The 23,006-nt window shown below is 48.2% G+C and overlaps 1 protein-coding gene across 2 annotated transcripts in view; it reads right to left on the bottom strand.

Annotated features, from left to right (window-relative positions):
* The window catches only part of LOC122544389 (arrestin red cell), a 131,046-nt gene extending 117,927 nt beyond the window's left edge, over positions 1–13,119 (bottom strand). Inside the window, exons 1-2 of one of the 2 annotated variants that reach the window (XM_087983025.1) lie at positions 12,982–13,119; positions 283–349 (exon numbers count right to left, since the gene is read on the bottom strand). In XM_087983025.1, the coding sequence (XP_087839151.1) occupies positions 283–305 (23 nt within the window). In that variant the 5' untranslated portion in view covers positions 306–349; positions 12,982–13,119. Of the gene's footprint in view, positions 1–282; positions 739–12,981 lie in introns of those variants that run through there. The other variant, XM_087983024.1, reaches the window with a different exon arrangement.
* Between the last annotated feature and the right edge of the window lie 9,887 nt (positions 13,120–23,006).

Below are 23,006 nucleotides of genomic sequence, written 5' to 3'. Positions count from 1 at the left end.
GGCAGATAATTGAGCACCTCTAAATCCTGCTTGAGAGATGGATTAATATAATAATAAAAAACAAGGATACTTGTTGCTTTGGTCTGATGATATATGCAACAAAAGGAAAACTCACAGCCCAAACAGAAGGCCTTTTGGGGGGTGGGGGGGTAGGGGGTGCAACCTTCCTTTAAATGTGGGCTGCCCCCCACGCGTGAGGTAAAGGAGATGCACTCCTGCAGCAGAGGTGGGAGAAGACACACACACACACACAATTTCAACAAGAGGTGAAAGTGCACCTACCTTGTGCCAGACTTGTCCCCCATGCTATCAGCCTCGGTCGAGGGGAGTTTCCCAAGTGTGCAGAGCCCTGAGGTGGAGAGGGAGATGGGTTAGAAAGGAGGGAGAGGAGAGGAGAGGAGAGATGGGATAGGAGGGAGGGAGAAAGGTCGCAGGTTCGGGTTGTCTTAATGTTTTGGAGTGGGGGAGGAGGGGGGGCCGAACGGACATCGAGGTGGGGGGGCTACTGCTGCTGCCGCCGATATGACCCAGGAGGAGGAGCGGAAAACCCCCTCCTCGCTCCTAGGCGCTACTACAATGTAACCCCCGGAGCGACCACAATGTGTCGGCCGCGCCGCTACAGTGTATCCGGACAGAAGATACAATGTATCCTCCGAGCGCTACAGTGTATCCCGACAGAAGACACAATGTATGCTCCAATGTATCGAATACTGTCGCCGGAAAACACCCTTCGCCCGCCCATTCTCCCCCGTCCCCACCGCGGGCTGTGATTGGCAGCTGCCTCCGCTCCGCCCCGCCCCCCTTTCCCCTCGAGCCCTTCCCGCCAGCCCGCCTCCCGCCGGTGATTGACAGGCGCCCTCCCCAACCCCAGGCTCCCGCATGCCCGGAGGACAGCCAATGGGACAGAAGGGGCGGGAGTCCCGTTTTAGCCCCGCCTCCTCCTCCTCCCCCCGCCCCACGAAGAAACAGAGAACTCACAGCTCTAACCCCCCACCCTCAACATTAGAGTCAACCTGGAAGGGGGGGGGGAGGGGAACAATGTGGAAGGAGTAAAGGGTTAATGGAGAGGAGTGATTGGGATAATGGGGTAGGGGTGTGGGATATACTAGGGCACGGAGTGTGGCATAATGGGGATGGGGTGAGTGGGATAATTGGGAAGGGGTGGGGATAATTTGAGAAGGGATGAGAAATAATGGGGAGGGGGTGAATGGCATAATGGGGAAGGGGGTGTTGGAATGACAGGAACGGATTGGTGTGGTATATGGGGAAGGGATGAGTAGGTTCGTTAGGAAGGGGTGGGGGATAATGGGGGGGAGGGAGGGAGATAATAGGGTGGAGGTGAGTGGGTAAATGGGAAAGAGGTTGAGTGGGATAATGGGGAGGGAGGGAGATAATAGGGTGGAGGTGAGTGGGTAAATGGGAAAGGGGTTGAGTGGGATAATGGGGAAGGGGATGAGAGGGAAGGGATGTATAATGGATAAAGGGGTGTGGTGGTGCAATAAGTGGGTGAGGGGAATAGCGAGAGTGACAGTAGGTAATGGGGTGGGATGTCATAACTTGTAGAGAAGCTACAAAACTTGACCTACTCTTGAGAAATAAGCAGGGCAGGTGACCGAGGTTTCAGTGGGAGAGCACTTTGGAGCCAGCGATCATAATTCTATTTGTTCTAAAATAGTGACGGAAAAGGATAGACCAGAGCTAAAAGTTGAAGTTCTAAATTGGAGGAAGGCCAATTTTGATGGTATTGGCAAGAACTTTCAAAAACTGATTGGGGGCAGATGTTTGCAGGTAAAGGGACGGCTGGAAAATGGGAAGCCTTCAAAAATGAGATAGTGAGTCCAGAGACACTATTTTCCTGTTAGGGTGAAAGGCAAGGCTGGTAACGTGTAGGGAATGCTGGATGGCTAGAGAAATTCAAGTTTTGGTTAAGAGAAAGAAGGAATCACATGTCAGGTATAATCAGCAGAGATTGAGTAAATCCTGAGAAGAGTATAAAGGCAGTAGGAGTATACTTAAGAGAGAAATCAGGAGGGCAAAAAGGGGATGTGAGATAGCTTTGGCAAATAGGGTTAAGCAGAATCCAAAGCGTTTTTACAAATACATTAAGGACAAAAGAGTAACTAGGGAGAGAATAGGGACCTCCAAAGACCAGCAAGGCAGCCTTTATGTAGAGCCGCAGGAGATGGGGAGATACTAAATGAGTATTTTGCAACAGTATTTACTGTGGAGAAGGACATGGAAGATATAGAATGTGGGGAAATGGATAGTGACATCTTGAAAATGTCCAGATTACAGAGGAGGAACTGCTGGATATCTTGAAACGCATAAATGTGGATAAATCCCCATGACCTAATCAGGTATACCCTAGAACTCTGTGGGAAGCTAGGGAAGTAATTGCTGGGCCTCTTGCTGAGATATTTGTATCATTGATAGTCACAGGTGAGGTGCCAGAAGACTGGAGATTGGCAAACGTGGTGCCACTGTTTAAGAAAGTGGTAAGGACAAGCCAGGGAACTATAGACCAGTGAGTCTGACATCGATGGTGGGCAAGTTGTTGGAATCCTGAGCGACAGGATTTACATGTATTTGGAAAGATAAGGAGCGTGATGGCAGAGCATTGGACGTGATCTATATGGACTTCAGTAAGGCTTGTCATGGTAGACTGATTAGCAAGGTTAGATTTCCCATGGAATACGGGAAGAATTAGCCATTTGGATACAGAACTGGCTCAAAGGTGGAAGACAGAGGGTGGTGCTGGAGGGTTGTTTTCCAGACTGGAGGCCTGTGACCATTGGAGTGACACAAGGATCGGTCCTGGGTTCACTGCTTTTCGTCATTTATATAAATGATTTGGATGTGAACATAGGAGGTATAGTTAGTAAGTTTGCAGACGACAACAAAATTTGAGGTGTTGTGGACAGCGAAGGTTATCTCAGAGTTTAATGGGATCTTGATCAGATGCGCCAATGAGCTGAGGAGTGGCAGATGGAGTTTAATTTAGATAAATGGGAGGTGCTGCAATTTGGAAAGGCAAATCAGGGCAGTACTTATACACTTAATGGTTAGGTCCTGGGGAGTGTTGCTGAACAAAGAGACCTTGGAGTGCAGGTTCATAGCTACTTGAAAGGTGGAGTTGTAGGTATATAGGATAGTGAAGGTGGTGTTTGGTATGCTTTCCTTTATTGGTTAGATTATTGAGTATTGGAGTTGGGAGGTCATGTTGTGGCTGTACAGGATGTTGGTTAGGCCACTTTTGGAGTATTGTGTACAATTCTGGTCTCCTTCCTATCAGAAAGATGTTGTGAAACTTGAAAGGGTTCAGAAAAGATTTACAAGGATGTTGCCAGGGTTGGAGGATTTGAGCTATAGGGAGAGGCTGAATAGGCTGGGGCTGTTTTCCCTGGAGCATCGGATGCTGAGGGCTGACTTTACAGAGGTTTATAAAATCATAAGGGACATGGATAGGGTGAATAGCCAAGGTCTTTTCCCTGGGATGGCGGAGTCTAAAACTAGAGGGTTTAGGGCAAGAGGGGAAAAATTTTAAATGAACCTAAGGGGCAACCTTTTCGCACAGAGGGTGGTGCATGAATGGAATGAGCTGCCAGAGGAAGTGGTAGAGGCTGGTACAATTACAACATTTAAAAGGCATTCGAACGGATTAATAAACAGGAAGGGTTGAGAGGTATATGGCCAGGTGCTGGCAAATGGGACTGGATTAATTTAGGATATCTGTTCGGCATGAACAAATTTGACCGAAGGGTCTGTTTCCGTGCTGTACATCTCTGTAACTCTATGTCACTAGGGCAATACTCGGGTATGAGAGAGAATGAGGTGAGGGTGTCTGGGTGATGGGTGGTGGGTGGGTGAGGGTGGGAATAATGCACTGGGAAGTCACGGCAATAATAATGGGACTTACAGGAGATTGGAGAATCATGAGTTACTGGGGATGAGGGGTACCTAAGGTAGGGGGATATGGGAATGGGGGATATGGGAATGGGGGATATGGGAATGGGGGATATTTGGGTAGGGGGATATGGATATGAGAATATTGGGGAAATGGGGGATACTGGGGTTACAGTGACATGAGAATGGGGATATTGGGGTAAGGGTGAGGATGGGGGATATTGGGGTGAGGGTATGGGAATGGGAGTTATTGGGGTGAGGATATGGGAATGGGGGATATTGGGGTAGGGGATATGGGAATGGGGATATTGGGGGAAGGTGGATATCAGAATGGGGGATATTGAGGTAAGGGGGATATGGGAAGTGGGAGATATTGGGGTAAGTGGGATATGGGAAGTGGGGGATATTGGGGTAAAGGGGATATGGGAAGTGGGGGATATGGGAAGTGGGGGATATTGGGGTCAGTGGTATATGAGAATGGGGTGAGGTGATATTGGAGTTGGGATACTGGGTAGAGGAATTTACTCACAGATTATCGGGATAGGGGAATGGATAGTTGAGGGATATTAAGGTGGAATAGTGGGGTCGGTGAGATAGGCAGGGAAGAAAATGGGATGGAGCCTGTGGGGATGTATGGGGTGGAGGGATAATGGGTACCCATTGATCAGGGAGGATAATGGTGGGGTGGAGGGATACAGTGGTGGCAGTATTGAGATGGGGAATACTGGGATGCCATAGGGTGAGGGATTAGTTACTGGAGCCATGCGGATTGTTATCATCAGTGGCTGGTAGAGATTATCAGGTGTCGGGTTTGGACTGAACCTTCACCGATCTCTTCACCCCACTTGCCACCCTTTTACATTTTTTCAAACACCCACCCCAGCCCTCATCCGCACCCCCACTCTGCAGTCAAACATCACATTATGAAATGTCTGATGGGCTAGGAGAAAGTGAGGACTGCAGATGCTGAAGATCAGGGTCGAGAGTGTGGTGCTATAAAATGTCCCAAACAGCTTCTGAGGATCACTACCAGGGGACAATGATGACTATCAGTATTAAGAGATGCTAGGGACAAGCAACACAAAGCCTGATCACAGAGGACAGTGTTAAACAGCATCTTCAAACAGCCAGAGAGCTTTGGGGAGGGAAACTCAGAGCACAGGGTCCAGGCAATTCAACAATATAGAAACTGGGAGATGTACACGAACCTGGAATTAGGGGAGCATGGAGATTTCTGGAATTTACACACCTGAAGGAAGTTGCAAAGATCAGGATCGGGAGAACGGGGAATCCATGGAGGCAAAGAATTTTAAAATCAAGATTAATGCAGATCAAAATAATTCAAAATTTAAACAAGACTTATACAATTAATCTTTCTTCAGAGCTGAGAAAGGGGCACTCGACTCCAAATGTTAACTCTGATTTCTCTTCACAGATGTGGCCAGACCCTGCTGAGCTTTTCCAGCAATTTATGGTTTTATTTTGGATTTACAGCATCCGCAGTTCTTTCAGATTTTTATACAACTCATGGTAGGGCCCTGGGTAGCGTTGTAGAACAAGGAGACCTCGGTGTTCAGGGACATAATTCTTTGAAATTTGCGTGATAGGTAGGCAGGGAGTTAAGAAGGCGTTTAGCAGGCTTGCCTTCATCGCTCAGACCTTGGAGTACAGGAGTTGGGACGTCATGTTGAGATTGTACAGGATGTTGGTGAGGCCTCTTCTGGAGTAACTGTGTCCAGTTCCGGTCGCCCTGTTATAGGAAGGATATTATTAAGCTGGACAGATTTACCAGGACGTTGCTGGGAATGGAGGGTTTGAGTTACAGGGAGAGGCTGGATAGGCTGGGAATATTTTCATTGGAGCGTAGGAGGTTGAGGGGTGACCTTAAGAGAGGTTCATAAAATCATGCAAGGCATGGATAGGGTGAACGATGAGGATCAGTTCCCTATGGTAATAGATTTCAAAACTAGGGGGAATATTTTTAAGGTGGGAGGAGAAAGATTTGAGAAGAACTCGAGGGGCAACATTTTTACATAGTGTGGAATGAACTCCCTGAGGAAGTGGTGGATGTGGGTACAGCAACAACATTTAAAAGACATTTGGATAAGTCCAATAGGAAAGGATTGGACGGATATGGGCTAAGTGCAGGCTGATGGGACTAGTTTGGTTTGGGATTATGATCGATGTGGACAAGTTGGGCCGAAGGGCCTGTTTCTGGGCTGTATGATTCTATGAACAAGTGAACGAACTGAGAGCTAGTGGGCACTGGCCTAAGATGATTGGCAAAAGGAATGGAGCTGTGTGAGGAGAAACGTGTTTTCTCAGTGTATCCTTAGACTTCAGAAGTTACTGCCTGAGACTGCGGTGGAGGCTTGCAAAAGGGGGATTGCATTTGGAGGGCTCCGGGGCATGACACAGTGGTGCCTCACAGGTGCCAGAGACCCAGGTTTGGTTCCACCTTCAGGCGTCTGTCTGTGTGGAGTTTGTATGTTCTCCCTGTGTCTGCGTGGGTTTCCTCCGGGTGCTCCGGTTTCCACCCACAGTCCAAAGATGTGCAGGTTAGGGTGGATTGGCCATGCAAAATTGTCCCATAATGCACAGGGATGAGCAGGTTTGGGTGAATTGGGCATGCTCAATTGTCCCAAAGTGCCCAGGGATGTGCATGTTAAGAGTGGATTGGCCGTGCTAAATTGTCCCAAAGTGCCCAGGGATGTGTAGGTTAGGGTGGATTGGCCGTGCTAAATTGTCCCATAGTGCCCAGGGATGTGCATGTTAGAGTGGATTGGCCGTGCTAAATTGTCCCATAGTGCCCAGGGATATGCATGTTAGAGTGGATTGGCCATGCTAAATTGTCCCATAGTGCCCAGGGATGTACAGGTTAGGGTGGATTGGCCATGCAAAATTGTCCCATAGTGCCCAGGGATGTGCAGATTTGGGTGGATTGGCCATGCAAAATTGTCCCATAGTGCCCAGGGATGTGCAGGTTAGGGTGGATTGGCCGTGCTGTATTGTCCCATAGTGCCCAGGGATGTGCAGGCTCAGTGGGTTAGCCATGTTTTACAGGGAATTGGGGTGTGATCTCTTCGGAGGGGTGATATGGACTCAATGGGCCTTGCTTCCACACAGTACAGATTCTATGAGTGGGACTGGCGGAGTTGCTTGTGGACAGACCCAGTATGGACAGAAATGGGCTGAATGGCCTCATCCTGAGCAGTGACTATGCCATGAAACCAGAGCTGATTACCATAAGAGTGAGCATGTCGCACACAGGGCTCCAGCTGCCCATCCATCAGGGAACATCTCCAGAACTCTGGAAGCATTTGATGTTCCTTCCAGCAAAAAGAGCTCTGTATTACATTTGATCCAACCTTTCTGTCCACTGTCAGCATTTCAAGTGTTTCATTCTCTCATTCTTCTCAATGCAGGCCCAGTTGACATAATCTCTCCTCAATGCAGTCCCCTGGTAGCAAGTCTATCATGGGTAAGGAGACCAAAACCGGACACATATTGGTGACATGCACACTTCCCACTCGACTCATTGAATATACATGACAATAAGGGCTATTCTATTCTATACAAATCCAAATAGATAGTAATGCAGAGGTCTAGGTTAATTCAATGGGAGATGGCTGTGGGCCTAGTGTGGGAAAGTGGGGCTAGTGGAGATCTTTGGTGGCATAGCCTGTGTGTGCACATGAGAGAGAAATAGAGAGCGCATGTGTGTGTGAGAGAGAGAGATAGTATGTGTGTGTGTGTGTGTGAGCGTGAGAGATTGTGTGCTTGCGTTTGTGAGAGATGGAGAGTGTGTGAGAGAGAGAATGAGTGAGTGTGTGTCTGTGACAGAGAGAATAAGTGAGTGTGTGTGTGAGAAAGACAGAGTGTAAGTGTGTGTGTGTGAGATAGAGTGTGAATGTGTACGTGGGACGTGTGAGATAGAGTGTATGTATGAGAGAGAGATAGAGTGTGAGTGTATGTGTGTAAGATCATGTGTGAGTGTGTGCAAGGGTGTGTGAGAGAAATACAGTGCATTGAGAGAGAGAGATAGATAAAGTGCTTGAGTGTGTGTGAGAGAGTGTGTGTGAGCAAGAGAGATAGTGTACGTGAGTTTGAGAGAGAGAGAATGTGTGTGTGTGAGATAGAGGCAGTGTGTGTGTGAGAGAGATAGAGTGTGATTGTGTGTATGAGAGAGAGAGAAGGAGTGTGTGTCCGTGTATGAGAGAGATGTATAGTGTGAGAGTGTGTGTGTGAGAGAGATAGAGTGTAAATGTGTGTGTGTTTGAGATAAAGTGAAGGAGAGTATGTGTGAAAGAGAATGAGTGAGAGATATGGTGTCCGTGAGTTTGTGTGTAAGAGATAAAGAATTAATGTGTGTGTGTGTGTGTGAAAGACAGATAGTGTGTGCATGTGTGTGTGAGAGAGAGAGGTTAGAGACATTGTGTGTGTGTGTGTGTGTGAGAGAGAGAGAAAGAGACAGTGTGAGGGTGAGAGAGAGAGAGAGAGTTAGAGTGTGTATGTATGAGACACAAAGAGTGTATAGTGTGTGTGAGAGAAAGAGTGTGTGAGTGTTGTGTGTGTGAGAGACAGATAGTGTGTATGTGTGTTGAGAGAGAGATAGAGTATGTAGAGTTTGTGTGTGAGAGAGAGATAGAGCATGTAGAATTTGTGTGTGAGAGAGAAAGAGTGTGTGAGTGCATGTGAGAGAGAAAGAGTATGTGAGTGTGTGTTTGAGAGAGAAAGAGAGTGTGTGTGAGAGAAAAAGAATATGTATGAGAGAGAAAGAGTGTGTGTGTGTGAAAGACAGAAATAGTATATTGTGTGAGGGAGAAATGAGTGTGTGAGTGTGTGTGAGAGAGATAATGTGTATGAATTTGTGAGAGATGGAGTGTGTGAGAGAGAAAGATAGTGTGTGAGTGTTGTGTGTGAGAGAGAGAATGAGTGCGTGTGTGTGTAAAAGAGAGAGATAGTACATGTGTGTGAGGAAGTGAGAGTGTGTGTGAGAGTTAATGTGTGTGAGTTTGTGAGAGGTGGAGAGTGTGTGAGAGAGAATGAGGAAATGTGCGTGTGAGAGAGTGTGTGTGAGAGATAGAGTGATTATGTGCGTGTGTGAGAGATAGAGTGTGATTGTGTGTATGTGTGTGAGATAGTGTGTGTGAGATTGTGTGTGTGTGAGAGTGAGATAGTGTGTGTGAGAGTGATAAAGTGAGTGTGTGTGTGTGTGAAAGAGATAGAGTGTGAGTGTGTATGTGTGTGGGTGTGAGAGACAGAGTGTCAGTGTGTGTGTGAGATAGTGTGTGCGTGTATGTGTGAGATAAAGTGCGAGTGTGTGTGTGAGATTGTGTGAGTGTGTGTGAGAGATGGGAGCATGTGAGTGGGTGTGTGTGTGCGTGTCCATGTGAGATGGAGTGTGAGAGTGTCGTGACAGAGATAGAGTGTGTGTATGTGCATGAGAGAGATAGTGTGAGAGAGAGATAGAGCGTGAGTGTATGTGTGAGAGACAGAAAGTGTGTGTGAGAGAACGAGTGTGTGTATGTGTGAGAGAGAGAGATTATGTGTATGAGGGAGAATGAGTGTGTGTGTGAGAGAGATAGTATGTGTGTGCAAGAGATAGAGTGTGTGTGTGCATGCGAGAGATAGAGTGTGAATGTGTGAGAGAGATAGAGTGTGAGTGTGTGTGGATGTATGTGAGTATGTGTGTGTGAGATAGAGTGTGAGAGGTAGTATGCGTGAGTTTGTGAGAGAGTGTGTTGAAAGAGAATGAGTGAGTGAGTGTGAGAGATATAATGTCCATGAGTTTGTAAGAGAGAGAGCGAATTAGTGCGTGTGTGTGTGAGAGACAGAGTGAGAGAGAGAGATATAATATGTGTTTATGTGTGTGTGAGAAAACGTGTGAGGGTGTGTGTGTGAGAGAGAGAGAGAGACAGTGTGAGTGTGTGAGAGAGAGATAGAGTGTGTATGTGTGTGAAAGGAAGAGTGTGTGTGTGTGTGAGAGAAAAAGAGTGTGTACGTGAGAGAGAGATAGTATATGTGTGAGAGAGAATGAGTATGAGTGTGTGTGTGAGAAAGATAATGTGCATGAGTTTGTGGGAGAGAGAGTGAGGAAGTGTGTGTGTGAGAGATAGTGTGTGTGAGAGAGAGAGAGAGTGAGTGATGAAGTGTGAGAGTGTGTGACAGAGACAGAGTGTAAGTGTGTGAGTGTGCATGAGAGAGATAGTGTGTGTGTATGTGTGAGAAAGAGTGTGTGTGTAAGAGAGAGATAGACCATAAGTGTGAGAGAGAGAGAGTGTGTGTAAGAGAGAGATAGACCATAAGTGTGAGAGAGAGAGAGAGTGTGTGTGTGTAAGATAGAGTGTGAGCGTGTGCATGTGTGAGACCGTATGTGTGTGAGATAGAGTGTGAGAGTGAGAGAGAGTGTGTGAGAGAGAATGAGTGTGTGTGTGAGAGAGATAGTGAGTGTGTATGAGTGAGAGATAGAGTGTGAGTGTGTGTGAATGAGAGATAGTGTGTGTGTATGAGAGAGATAGTGTGTGAGTGTGTGTATGTGTGTGTGAGACAGTGTCAGTGTGTGTGAGGTAGAGTGTGAGTGTGTGTGTATGAGAGAGAACAAGTGTGTAAGTTTGTGTGTGTGTGAAAGAGAAAGAGTGAGTGTGTGAGAAAGAGATGGTATATTTGAGTTTGTGTGAGAGAGAGCGAGAATGTGTATATGTCTCTGTATGAGAGAATGATACAATGTGGGAGTATGTGTGAGAGAGAGAATGAGTGAGTGTGTGTAAGAGAGAGAGAGACCGTGTTTGTGTGAGAGAGGCAATGTGTATGTGAGAGAGAGAGAATGTGTGTGTGTCTCTGTATGAGAGAATGATACAGTGTGGGAATAAGTGTGAGAGTGTGTGCGACAGAGATAAAGTGCGAGTGTGTGTGTGAGAGACAGAGTGTGTGAGTGTGTGTGCGTGAGAGAGATAGTGTGAGAGAAGGTCTATGTGAGTGTGTGTGAGAGAGAAAGACTGTGTGTGTTTGTGTGTGTGAGATAGAGAGAGAGAGAGAACGAGTGTGTGAGTGAGTTTGTGTGTGTGACAGAGAATGAGTGAGTGTGTGAGAAAGAGGTGTTATCTTTGAGTTTGTATGTGAGAGAGAGAATTTGTGTGTGTGTAAGAGAGAGAAAGATAGCGTGTGCCTGTGTAAGAAATAGTGTGTGTGTTTGTGTATGTGAGAGAGAGAGAGTGTGAGTGTGTTATGTGAGAGATAGAAGGTATATGTGTGAGAGAAAAAGAGTGTGAGAGTATGTGTGAGAGAGAAAGAGTGTGAGTGAGAGAGAAAGAGTGTGTGAGTGTTGTGTGTGTGAGAGAAAATGTGTGTGTGTGAAAGAGAGAGATAGTATGTGTGTGAGGGAGAATGAGTGTGTGAGAGAGATAATGTGTGTGAGTTTGTGAGAGATGGAGAGTGTGAGAGAGAGAATAAGTGAGTGTGTGTGAGAGAGAGTGTGTGTGTGAGAGATAGAGTGTGAGTTTGTGCGTATGCGTGAGACAGTGTGAATGTGAGTGTGTGTGAGAGAGATGGAGTGTGAGAGTGTGTGACAGAGATAGAGTGTGAGTGTGTGTGAGAGAGAGAGTGTGAGTGTGTGTGTGTCTGTGAGTGTGTATGAGAGAGATAATGTGCGTGAGTTTGTGAGAAATGTAGAATATGTGAGAGAGAATGAGTGAGTGTGTGTGAGAGAGAGATTGTGTGTGTGAGAGAGAGATGGAGTGTGAGTGTGTGTGAGAGAGAGATAGAGTGTGAGTGTTTGTGAGATATTGTGTGTGTGTGTGCGCATGAGAGAGAGAGAGAAATAGAGTGTGAGAATTTGTGTGACAGAGACAGTGTGAGTGCGCGTGAGAGAGAAAGTGTGTGTGAGATATTGTGTGTGTGCGCATGAGAGAGAAATGGAGTGTGAGAGTTTGTGTGACAGAGACAGAGTGTGAGTGTGCGTGAGAGAGATAGTGTGTGTGTGTGAGAGAGTGTGACTGTGTGTGAGAGAGATAGTGTGTGTGTGTGTGTGAGTGTGTGTGAGAGAGTGTGACTGTGTGTGACAGAGACAGTGTGTGTGTGCGTGAGAGAGATAGAGTGCGAGTGTGTGCATTTGTGTGTGAGATAGAGTGCGAGTGTGTGTGTGTGAGATAGAGCATGAGTGTGTGAGATAGTGTGAGTGTGTGCATGTGTGTGTAAGATAGAGTGTGACTGATGTTTGTGTGTGTGCGAAAGAGATAGTGTTACTGTGTGTGAGATAGTGTTGTGTGAGGAGTGAGTGTATGAGAGAGTGAGTGTGTCAGAAAGATAGAGTGTGTGAATGTGTATGTGTGTGAGATAGTGTGTGTGTGTGATAGTGTGTGATAGACCGTGAGCATGTGCGCGTGAGATAGTGTGTGTGTGTGAGATAGAGCGTGTGTGAGAGAGATAGAGTGTGTGTGCTTGTATGAGAGATATAGTGAGTGTGAGATTGTGTCTGTCCGTGTGAGAGATAGTGTGAGTGTGAGATTGTGTCTGTGCGTGTGAGAGATAGTGTGTGTGTGAGATTGTGTTAGAGAGTAAGTGTGTGAGAGAGTGTGTGTGAGAGTGTGTATATATGAGAGAGTGTGAGTGTGTGTATGAGAGAGAGAAAGTGTGTACGTGTGTGTGTGCGACGGAATGAGTGGGAGAGAGAGATTAAGCGTGCGTGTTTCAGTTCCAGGGGCTAATTCCTCAGGAACTCATACCCTCCTGGGGTGCCCGTCCGGAGATACAATGGATGTGGGAAGGGGAGGGGAGAGGTACAAAAGCTGATAAATGGTCATGCCCAGATACACTCTATACACACGCACCTATATCGATGATGAGGCAGAATAGACGCAGACCTTATCATTTTCATTTCTAGCCGTCAGTGCATGCCTCCCCTAATCAGATGGACAATTAAGGCCTTCCCTCATTTTGTAGGCTATTTTCACATCTCAGCTGGAAGCACGTAGCTGAAGACACTGAGAGAGAGAGAGCGAGAGACCCTGCATACGGGTGTAAAGAATATACCTATGTGTCGCACGGTGAGCCGGGATAGGGTGGGGGGGAATTTGTTACCTGTTCCCTGGGGGGGAATTGTCACATTCAAGCGTTGTCCTGACGGTCCCAGATCACTGCTAATTCCGTCTGTTTTTCACCAGTGAGCTTTCACTGAGGTCCATGGAGGTGGAGGCAGCTGATGGTGTCTGTGTGAGAGAGGCGGAGGGAGGCGACAAAGATTGAATTGAACAGGGGAAGGCGTTTTTTTTCTCGCCCTTAATCTCGCTTCGTGACTAGTGCTGTTTTAAAGGGACAATCCCACACAGACACACACACACACACACTCATGCTCACACTCTCACACACACATGCTCACACTGTCTTACATACACATCTCACCCTCACACACTGTCTCACACACACATGCTCACACTGTCTAACACACACACATGTTCACCCTCTCTCACACACTGTCTCACACACACATGCTCACCCTCTCTCACACACTGTCTCTCACACACATGCTCACCCTCTCTCACACATTGTCTAACACACACACATGCTCACCCTCTCTCACACTCTCTCTCACACACATGCTCACCCTCTCTCACACACTGTCTCACACACACATGCTCACCCTCTCTCACACTCTGTCTCAAACACACACTCTCTCACACACACATGCTCACCCTCTTTCACACACTGTTTCACACACACATGCTCACCCTCTCTCACACACTGTCTTACACACACATGCTCACCCTCTCTCACACACTCTCTCACACACATGCACACCCTCTCTCTCACACACACACATGCTCACCCTCTCCCACACATTGTCTAACGCACACACATGCTCACCCTCTCTCACACTCTCTCTCACAAACACACATGCTCACCCTCTTTCACACACTGTCTCACACACACATGCTCACCCTCTCTCACACACTGTCTCACACACACATGCTCACCCTCTCTCACACATTGTCTAACACACACACATGCTCACCCTCTCTCACACACTCTCTCACACACACACATGCTCACCCTCTTTCACACACTGTCTCACACACACATGCTCACCCTCTTTCACACACTGTCTCACACACACATGCTCACCCTCTCTCACACACTCTCTAACACACACACATGCTCACCCTCTTTCACACACTGTCTCACACACACATGCTCACCCTCTCTCACACACTGTCTCTCACACACATGCTCACCCTCTCTCACACATTGTCTAACACACACACATGCTCACCCTCACACACTCTCTCTAACACACATGCTCACCTTCTCTCACACACTGTCTCACACACACATGCTCACCCTCTCTCACACACTGTCTCTCACACACATGCTCACCCTCTCGCACACAATGTCTTACACACACATGCTCACCCTCTTTCACACACTGTCTCTCACACACATGCTCACCCTCTCTCACACACTGTCTTACACACACATACTCACCCTCTTTCACACTCTGTGTCAAACACAAACTCACTCTCTCACACAAACATGCTCACCCTCTTTCACACACTGTCTCACACACGCACATGCGCACCCTCTCTCACACACTGTCTCACACACACCCACTCACACTGTCTCACACACGCACATGCTCACCCTCTCTCACACACTCTCTCTCACACACATCTCACCTTCTCTCACACACACACGCTCACCCACTCTCACACACTGTCTCACACACACATGCTCAACCTCTCTCACACACTCTCTCTCACACACGTGCACACCCTCTCTCACACACTGTCTCATACACATATGCTCACACTCTCTCACACTCTGTCTCAAACACACAATCACTCTCACACACACACACATGCTCACCCTCTCTCACACACTGTCTTACACACACATGCTCACCCTCTCCCACATACTGTCTCACACACACATGCTCACTCTCTTTCACACACTGTCTCTCACACACATGCTCACCCTCTCTCACACACTGTCTAACATACACACATGCTCACCCTCTCTCACACTCTGTCTCACACACACATGCTCACTCTCTCTCACACACTCTCTCTCACACACATGCTCACCCTCTCTCACACACTGTCTCACACACACATGCTCACCCTCTCTCTCACACTGTCTCATACACACATCTCACCCTCTCTCACACACTGTCTCACACACACACACTCACACTGTCTCACAGACACACATGCTCACCCTCTCTCAGACACACACTCACCTCTCTCACACACTGTCTCACACACACATCTCACACTGTCTTAAACACACATCTCACCCTCTCACACACACTGTCTCACACAAACATGCTCACACTGTCTAACACACACACATGCTCACCCTCTCTCACACACACACGCTCACCTCTCTCACACACTGTCTCACACACACATGCTCACACTGTCTTAAACACACATCTCACCCTCTCACACACACTGTCTCACACACACATGCTCATACTGTCTAACACACACTCATGCTCATCCTCTCTCACACACTGTCTCACACACACATGTTCACACTGTCTTACGCACACATCTCACCCTCTCACACACTGTCTCACACACACATGCTCACCCTCTCTCACACACTGTCTCACACACACATGCTCACCCTCTCTCACACACTGTCTCACACACACATGCTCACACTGTCTTAAACACACATGCTCACCCTCTCACACACACTGTCTCACACACACATGCTCATACTGTCTAACACACACACATGCTCACCCTCTCTCACACACTGTCTAACACACACACATGTTCACACTGTCTTACACACACATCTCACCCTCTCACACACACTGTCTCACACACACATGCTCATACTGTCTAACACACACACATGCTCACCCTCTCTCACACACTGTCTAACACACACACATGTTCACACTGTCTTACACACACATCTCACCCTCTCACACACACTGTCTCACACACACATGCTCACACTGTCTTAAACACACATCTCACCCTCTCACACACACTGTCTCACACACACATGCTCATACTGTCTAACACACACACATGCTCACCCTCTCTCACACACTGTCTAACACACACACATGTTCACACTGTCTTACACACACATCTCACCCTCTCACACACACTGTCTCACACACACATGCTCATACTGTCTAACACACACACACGCTCACCTTCTTTCACACACTGTCTCACACACACATGCTCACCCTCTCTCACACTCTGTCTCAAACACACATGCTCACCCTCTCTCACACACTATCTCACACACACATGCTCACCGTCTCTCACACACTCTTTCTCACACACGTGCTCACCCTCTCTCACACACTGTCTCACACACACATGCTCACCCTCTCTCACACACTGTCTCATACACACATCTCACCCTCTCTCACACACTGTCTCACACACACACACTCACACTGTCTCACAGACACACATGCTCACCCTCTCTCACACACACACTCACCTCTCTCACACACTGTCTCACACAGACATGCTCACACTGTCTTAAACACACATCACACCCTCTCACACACACTGTCTCACACACACTCACACTGTCTCACAGACACACATGCTCACCCTCTCTCACACACACACGCTCGCCCCTCTCACACACTGTCTCACACACACATGCTCACACTGTCTTACACACACATCTCACCCACTCTCACACACTGTCTCACACACACATGCTCACCCTCTCTCACACACTCTCTCTCACACACATGCTCACACTCTCTCACACAGTGTCTCATACACATATGCTCACCCTCTCACACTCTGTCTCAAACACACAATCACTCTCTCTCACACACACATGCTCACCCTCTCTCACACACTGTCTTACACACACGTGCTCACCCTCTTTCACACACTGTCTCTCACACATGCTCACCCTCTCTCACACACTCTCTCACACACATGCTCACCCTCTCTCTCTCACACACACATGCTCACCCTCTCCCACACACTGTCTCACACACACATGCTCACTCTCTTTCACACACTGTCTCTCACACACATGCTCACCTTCTCTCACACACTGTCTCACACACACATGCCCACCCTCTCTCACACACTGTCTCACACACACATGCTCACTCTCTTTCACACACTGTCTGTCACACACATGCTCACCCTCTCTCACACACTGTCTCTCACACACATGCTCACCCTCTCTCACACACTGTCTAACGTACACACATGCTCACCCTCTCCCACACACTGTCTCACACACACATGCTCACCCTCTCTCACACTCTGTCTCACACACACATGCTCACCCTCTCTCACACACTCTCTCTCACACACATGCTCACCCTCTCTCACACACTGTCTAACACACACACATGTTCACACTGTCTTACACACACATCTCACCCTCTCACACACACTGTCTCACACACACATGCTCATACTGTCTAACACACACACATGCTCACCCTCTTTCACACACTGTCTCACACACACATGCTCACCCTCTGTTTTACACACACATCTCACCCTCTCACACACACTGTCTCACACACACATGCTCACCCTCTCTCACACACTGTCTAACACACACACATGTTCACACTGTCTTACACACACATCTCACCCTCTCACACACACTGTCTCACACACACATGCTCACACTGTCTTAAACACACATCTCACCCTCTCACACACACTGTCTCACACACACATGCTCATACTGTCTAACACACACACACATGCTCACCCTCTCTCACACACTGTCTAACACACACACATGTTCACACTGTCTTACACACACATCTCACCCTCTCACACACACTGTCTCACACACACATGCTCATACTGTCGAACACACACACACGCTCACCTTCTTTCACACACTGTCTCACACACACATGCTCACCCTCTCTCACACTCTGTCTCAAACACACATGCTCACCCTCTCTCACACACTATCTCACACACACATGCTCACCGTCTCTCACACACTCTTTCTCACACACGTGCTCACCCTCTCTCACACACTGTCTCACACACACATGCTCACGCTCTCTCACACACTGTCTCATACACACATCTCACCCTCTCTCACACACTGACTCACACACACACACTCACACTGTCTCACAGACACACATGCTCACCCTCTCTCACACACACACTCACCTCTCTCACACACTGTCTCACACAGACATGCTCACACTGTGTTAAACACACATCACACCCTCTCACACACACTGTCTCACACACACTCACACTGTCTCACAGACACACATGCTCACCCTCTCTCACACACACACGCTCGCCCCTCTCACACACTGTCTCACACACACATGCTCACACTGTCTTACACACACATCTCACCCACTCTCACACACTGTCTCACACACACATGCTCACCCTCTCTCACACACTCTCTCTCACACACATGCTCACACTCTCTCACACAGTGTCTCATACACATATGCTCACCCTCTGTCACACTCTGTCTCAAACACACAATCACTCTCTCTCACACACACATGCTCACCCTCTCTCACACACTGTCTTACACACACGTGCTCACCCTCTTTCACACACTGTCTCTCACACATGCTCACCCTCTCTCACACACTCTCTCACACACATGCTCACCCTCTCTCTCTCACACACACATGCTCACCCTCTCCCACACACTGTCTCACACACACATGCTCACTCTCTTTCACACACTGTCTCTCACACACATGCTCACCTTCTCTCACACACTGTCTCACACACACATGCTCACCCTCTCTCACACACTGTCTCACACACACATGCTCACTCTCTTTCACACACTGTCTGTCACACACATGCTCACCCTCTCTCACACACTGTCTCTCACACACACATGCTCACCCTCTCTCACACACTGTCTAACGTACACACATGCTCACCTTCTCTCACACACTGTCTCACACACACATGCTCACCCTCTCTCACACTCTGTCTCACACACACATGCTCACCCTCTCTCACACACTCTCTCTCACACACATGCTCACCCTCTCTCACACACTGTCTAACACACACATGCTCACCCTCTCTCACACACTGTCACACACACACATCTCACCCTCTCTCACACACTGTCTCACACACACACACTCACACTGTCTCACAGACACACATGCTCACCCTCTCTCACACACACACTCACCTCTCTCAAACACTGTCTCACACACACATGCTCACACTGTCTTAAACACACATCTCACCCTCTCACACACACTGTCTCACACACACACACTCACACTGTCTCACAGACACACATGCTCACCCTCTCTCACACAAACGCTCTCCTCTCTCACACAGTGTCTCACACACACATGCTCACACTGTCTTACACACACATCTCATCCTCTCACACACACTGTCTCACACACACATGCTCACACTGTCTAACACACACACATGCTCACTCTCTCTCACACACTGTCTCACACACAAATGCTCTCCCTCTGTCACGAACACACGTGCTCACCCTCTCACACATACTGTCTCACACACATACACATGCTCACCCTCTCTCACAAACACATGTGCTCACGCTCTCTCACAAACACATGCTCACACTGTCTTACACACACATGCGCCCCCTCTCTCACACACAGTCGCACATACACACACACACACGCTCACCCACTCTCACACACTGTCTCACACACACATGCTCACCCTCTCTCACACACTCTCTCTCACACACATGCTCACCCTCTCTCACACACTGTCTCACACACACATGCTCACCCTCTCTCACACACTGTCTCATACACATATGCTCACCCTCTCTCACACTCTGTCTCAAACACACAATCACTCTCTCACACACACACATGCTCACCCTCTCTCACACACTGTCTTACACACACATGCTCACCCTCTCTCACACACTCTCTCATACACATGCTCAGCCTCTCTCTCTCACACACACATGCTCACCCTCTCCCACACACTGTCTCACACACACATGCTCACCCTCTCTCACACACTGTCTCTCACACACATGCTCACCCTCTCGCACACAATGTCTTACACACACATGCTCACCCTCTTTCACACACTGTCTCTCACACACATGCTCACCCTCTCTCACACACTGTCTTACACACACATACTCACCCTCTTTCACACTCTGTGTCAAACACAAACTCACTCTCTCACACAAACATGCTCACCCTCTTTCACACACTGTCTCACACACGCACATGCGCACCCTCTCTCACACACTGTCTCACACACACCCACTCACACTGTCTCACACACGCACATGCTCACCCTCTCTCACACACTCTCTCTCACACACATCTCACCTTCTCTCACACACACACGCTCACCCACTCTCACACACACATGCTCAACCTCTCTCACACACTCTCTCTCACACACATGCACACCCTCTCTCACACACTGTCTCATACACATATGCTCACACTCTCTCACACTCTGTCTCAAACACACAATCACTCTCACACACACACACATGCTCACCCTCTCTCACACACTGTCTTACACACACATGCTCACCCTCTCCCACACACTGTCTCACACACACATGCTCACTCTCTTTCACACACTGTCTCTCACACACATGCTCACCCTCTCTCACACACTGTCTAACATACACACATGCTCACCCTCTCTCACACTCTGTCTCACACACACATGCTCACTCTCTCTCACACACTCTCTCTCACACACATGCTCACCCTCTCTCACACACTGTCTCACACACACATGCTCACCCTCTCTCACACACTGTCTCATACACACATCTCACCCTCTCTCACACACTGTCTCACACACACACACTCACACTGTCTCACAGACACACATGCTCACCCTCTCTCAGACACACACTCACCTTTCTCACACACTGTCTCACACACACATCTCACACTGTCTTAAACACACATCTCACCCTCTCACACACACTGTCTCACACACACATGCTCACACTGTCTAACACACACACATGCTCACCCTCTCTCACACACACACGCTCACCTCTCTCACACACTGTCTCACACACACATGCTCACACTGTCTTAAACACACATCTCACCCTCTCACACACACTGTCTCATACACACATGCTCATACTGTCTAACACACACACATGCTCACCCTCTCTCACACACTGTCTCACACACACATGCTCACCCTCTCTCACACACTGTCTCACACACACATGCTCACACTGTCTTAAACACACATGCTCACCCTCTCACACACACTGTCTCACACACACATGCTCATACTGTCTAACACACACACATGCTCACCCTCTCTCACACACTGTCTAACACACACACATGTTCACACTGTCTTACACACACATCTCACCCTCTCACACACACTGTCTCACACACACATGCTCATACTGTCTAACACACACACATGCTCACCCTCTTTCACACACTGTCTCACACACACATGCTCACCCTCTCTCACACACTGTTTCACACACACATGCTCACCTTCTTTCACACACTGTCTCACACACACATGCTCACCCTCTCTCACACTCTGTCTCAAACACACATGCTCACCCTCTCTCACACACTATCTCACACACACATGCTCACCGTCTCTCACACACTCTTTCTCACACACGTGCTCACCCTCTCTCACACACTGTCTCACACACACATGCTCACCCTCTCTCACACACTGTCTCACACACACATGCTCACCCTCTCTCACACACTGTCTCATACACACATCTCACCCTCTCTCACACACTGTCTCACACACACACACTCACACTGTCTCACAGACACACATGCTCACCCTCTCTCACACACACACTCACCTCTCTCACACACTGTCTCACACAGACATGCTCACACTGTCTTAAACACACATCACACCCTCTCACACACACTGTCTCACACACACTGACACTGTCTCACAGACACACATGCTCACCCTCTCTCACACACACACGCTCACCTCTCTCACACACTGTCTCACACACACATGCTCACACTGTCTTAAACACACATCTCACCCTCTCACACACACTGTCTCACACACACATGCTCATACTGTCTAACACACACACATGCTCACCCTCTCTCACACACTGTCTAACACACACACATGTTCACACTGTCTTACACACACATCTCACCCTCTCACACACACTGTCTCACACACACATGCTCACCCTCTCTCACACACTGTCTAACACACACACATGTTCACACTGTCTTACACACACATCTCACCCTCTCACACACACTGTCTCACACACACATGCTCACACTGTCTTAAACACACATCTCACCCTCTCACACACACTGTCTCACACACACATGCTCATACTGTCTAACACACACACATGCTCACCCTCTCTCACACACTGTCTAACACACACACATGTTCACACTGTCTTACACACACATCTCACCCTCTCACACACACTGTCTCACACACACATGCTCATACTGTCTAACACACACACATGCTCACCTTCTTTCACACACTGTCTCACACACACATGCTCACCCTCTCTCACACACTGTCTCATACACACATCTCACCCTCTCTCACACACTGTCTCACACACACACACTCACACTGTCTCACAGACACACATGCTCACCCTCTCTCACACACACACTCACCTCTCTCACACACTGTCTCACACAGACATGCTCACACTGTCTTAAACACACATCACACCCTCTCACACACACTGTCTCACACACACTCACACTGTCTCACAGACACACATGCTCACCCTCTCTCACACACACACGCTCGCCCCTCTCACACACTGTCTCACACACACATGCTCACACTGTCTTACACACACATCTCACCCACTCTCACACACTGTCTCACACACACATGCTCACCCTCTCTCACACACTCTCTCTCACACACATGCTCACCCTCTCTCACACACTGTCTCACACACACATGCTCACCCTCTCTCACACACTGTCTCATACACACATCTCACCCTCTCTCACACACTGTCTCACACACACACACTCACACTGTCTCACAGACACACATGCTCACCCTCTCTCAGACACACACTCACCTTTCTCACACACTGTCTCACACACACATCTCACA

The sequence above is a fragment of the Chiloscyllium plagiosum genome, unplaced genomic scaffold, assembly GCF_037043375.1.
Source record: "Chiloscyllium plagiosum isolate Xiang-an unplaced genomic scaffold, Cpla_swu_hap1 HiC_scaffold_44, whole genome shotgun sequence".
NCBI lineage: Eukaryota > Metazoa > Chordata > Chondrichthyes > Orectolobiformes > Hemiscylliidae > Chiloscyllium > Chiloscyllium plagiosum.
This window is presented reverse-complemented; position numbering and strand designations above follow the sequence as displayed.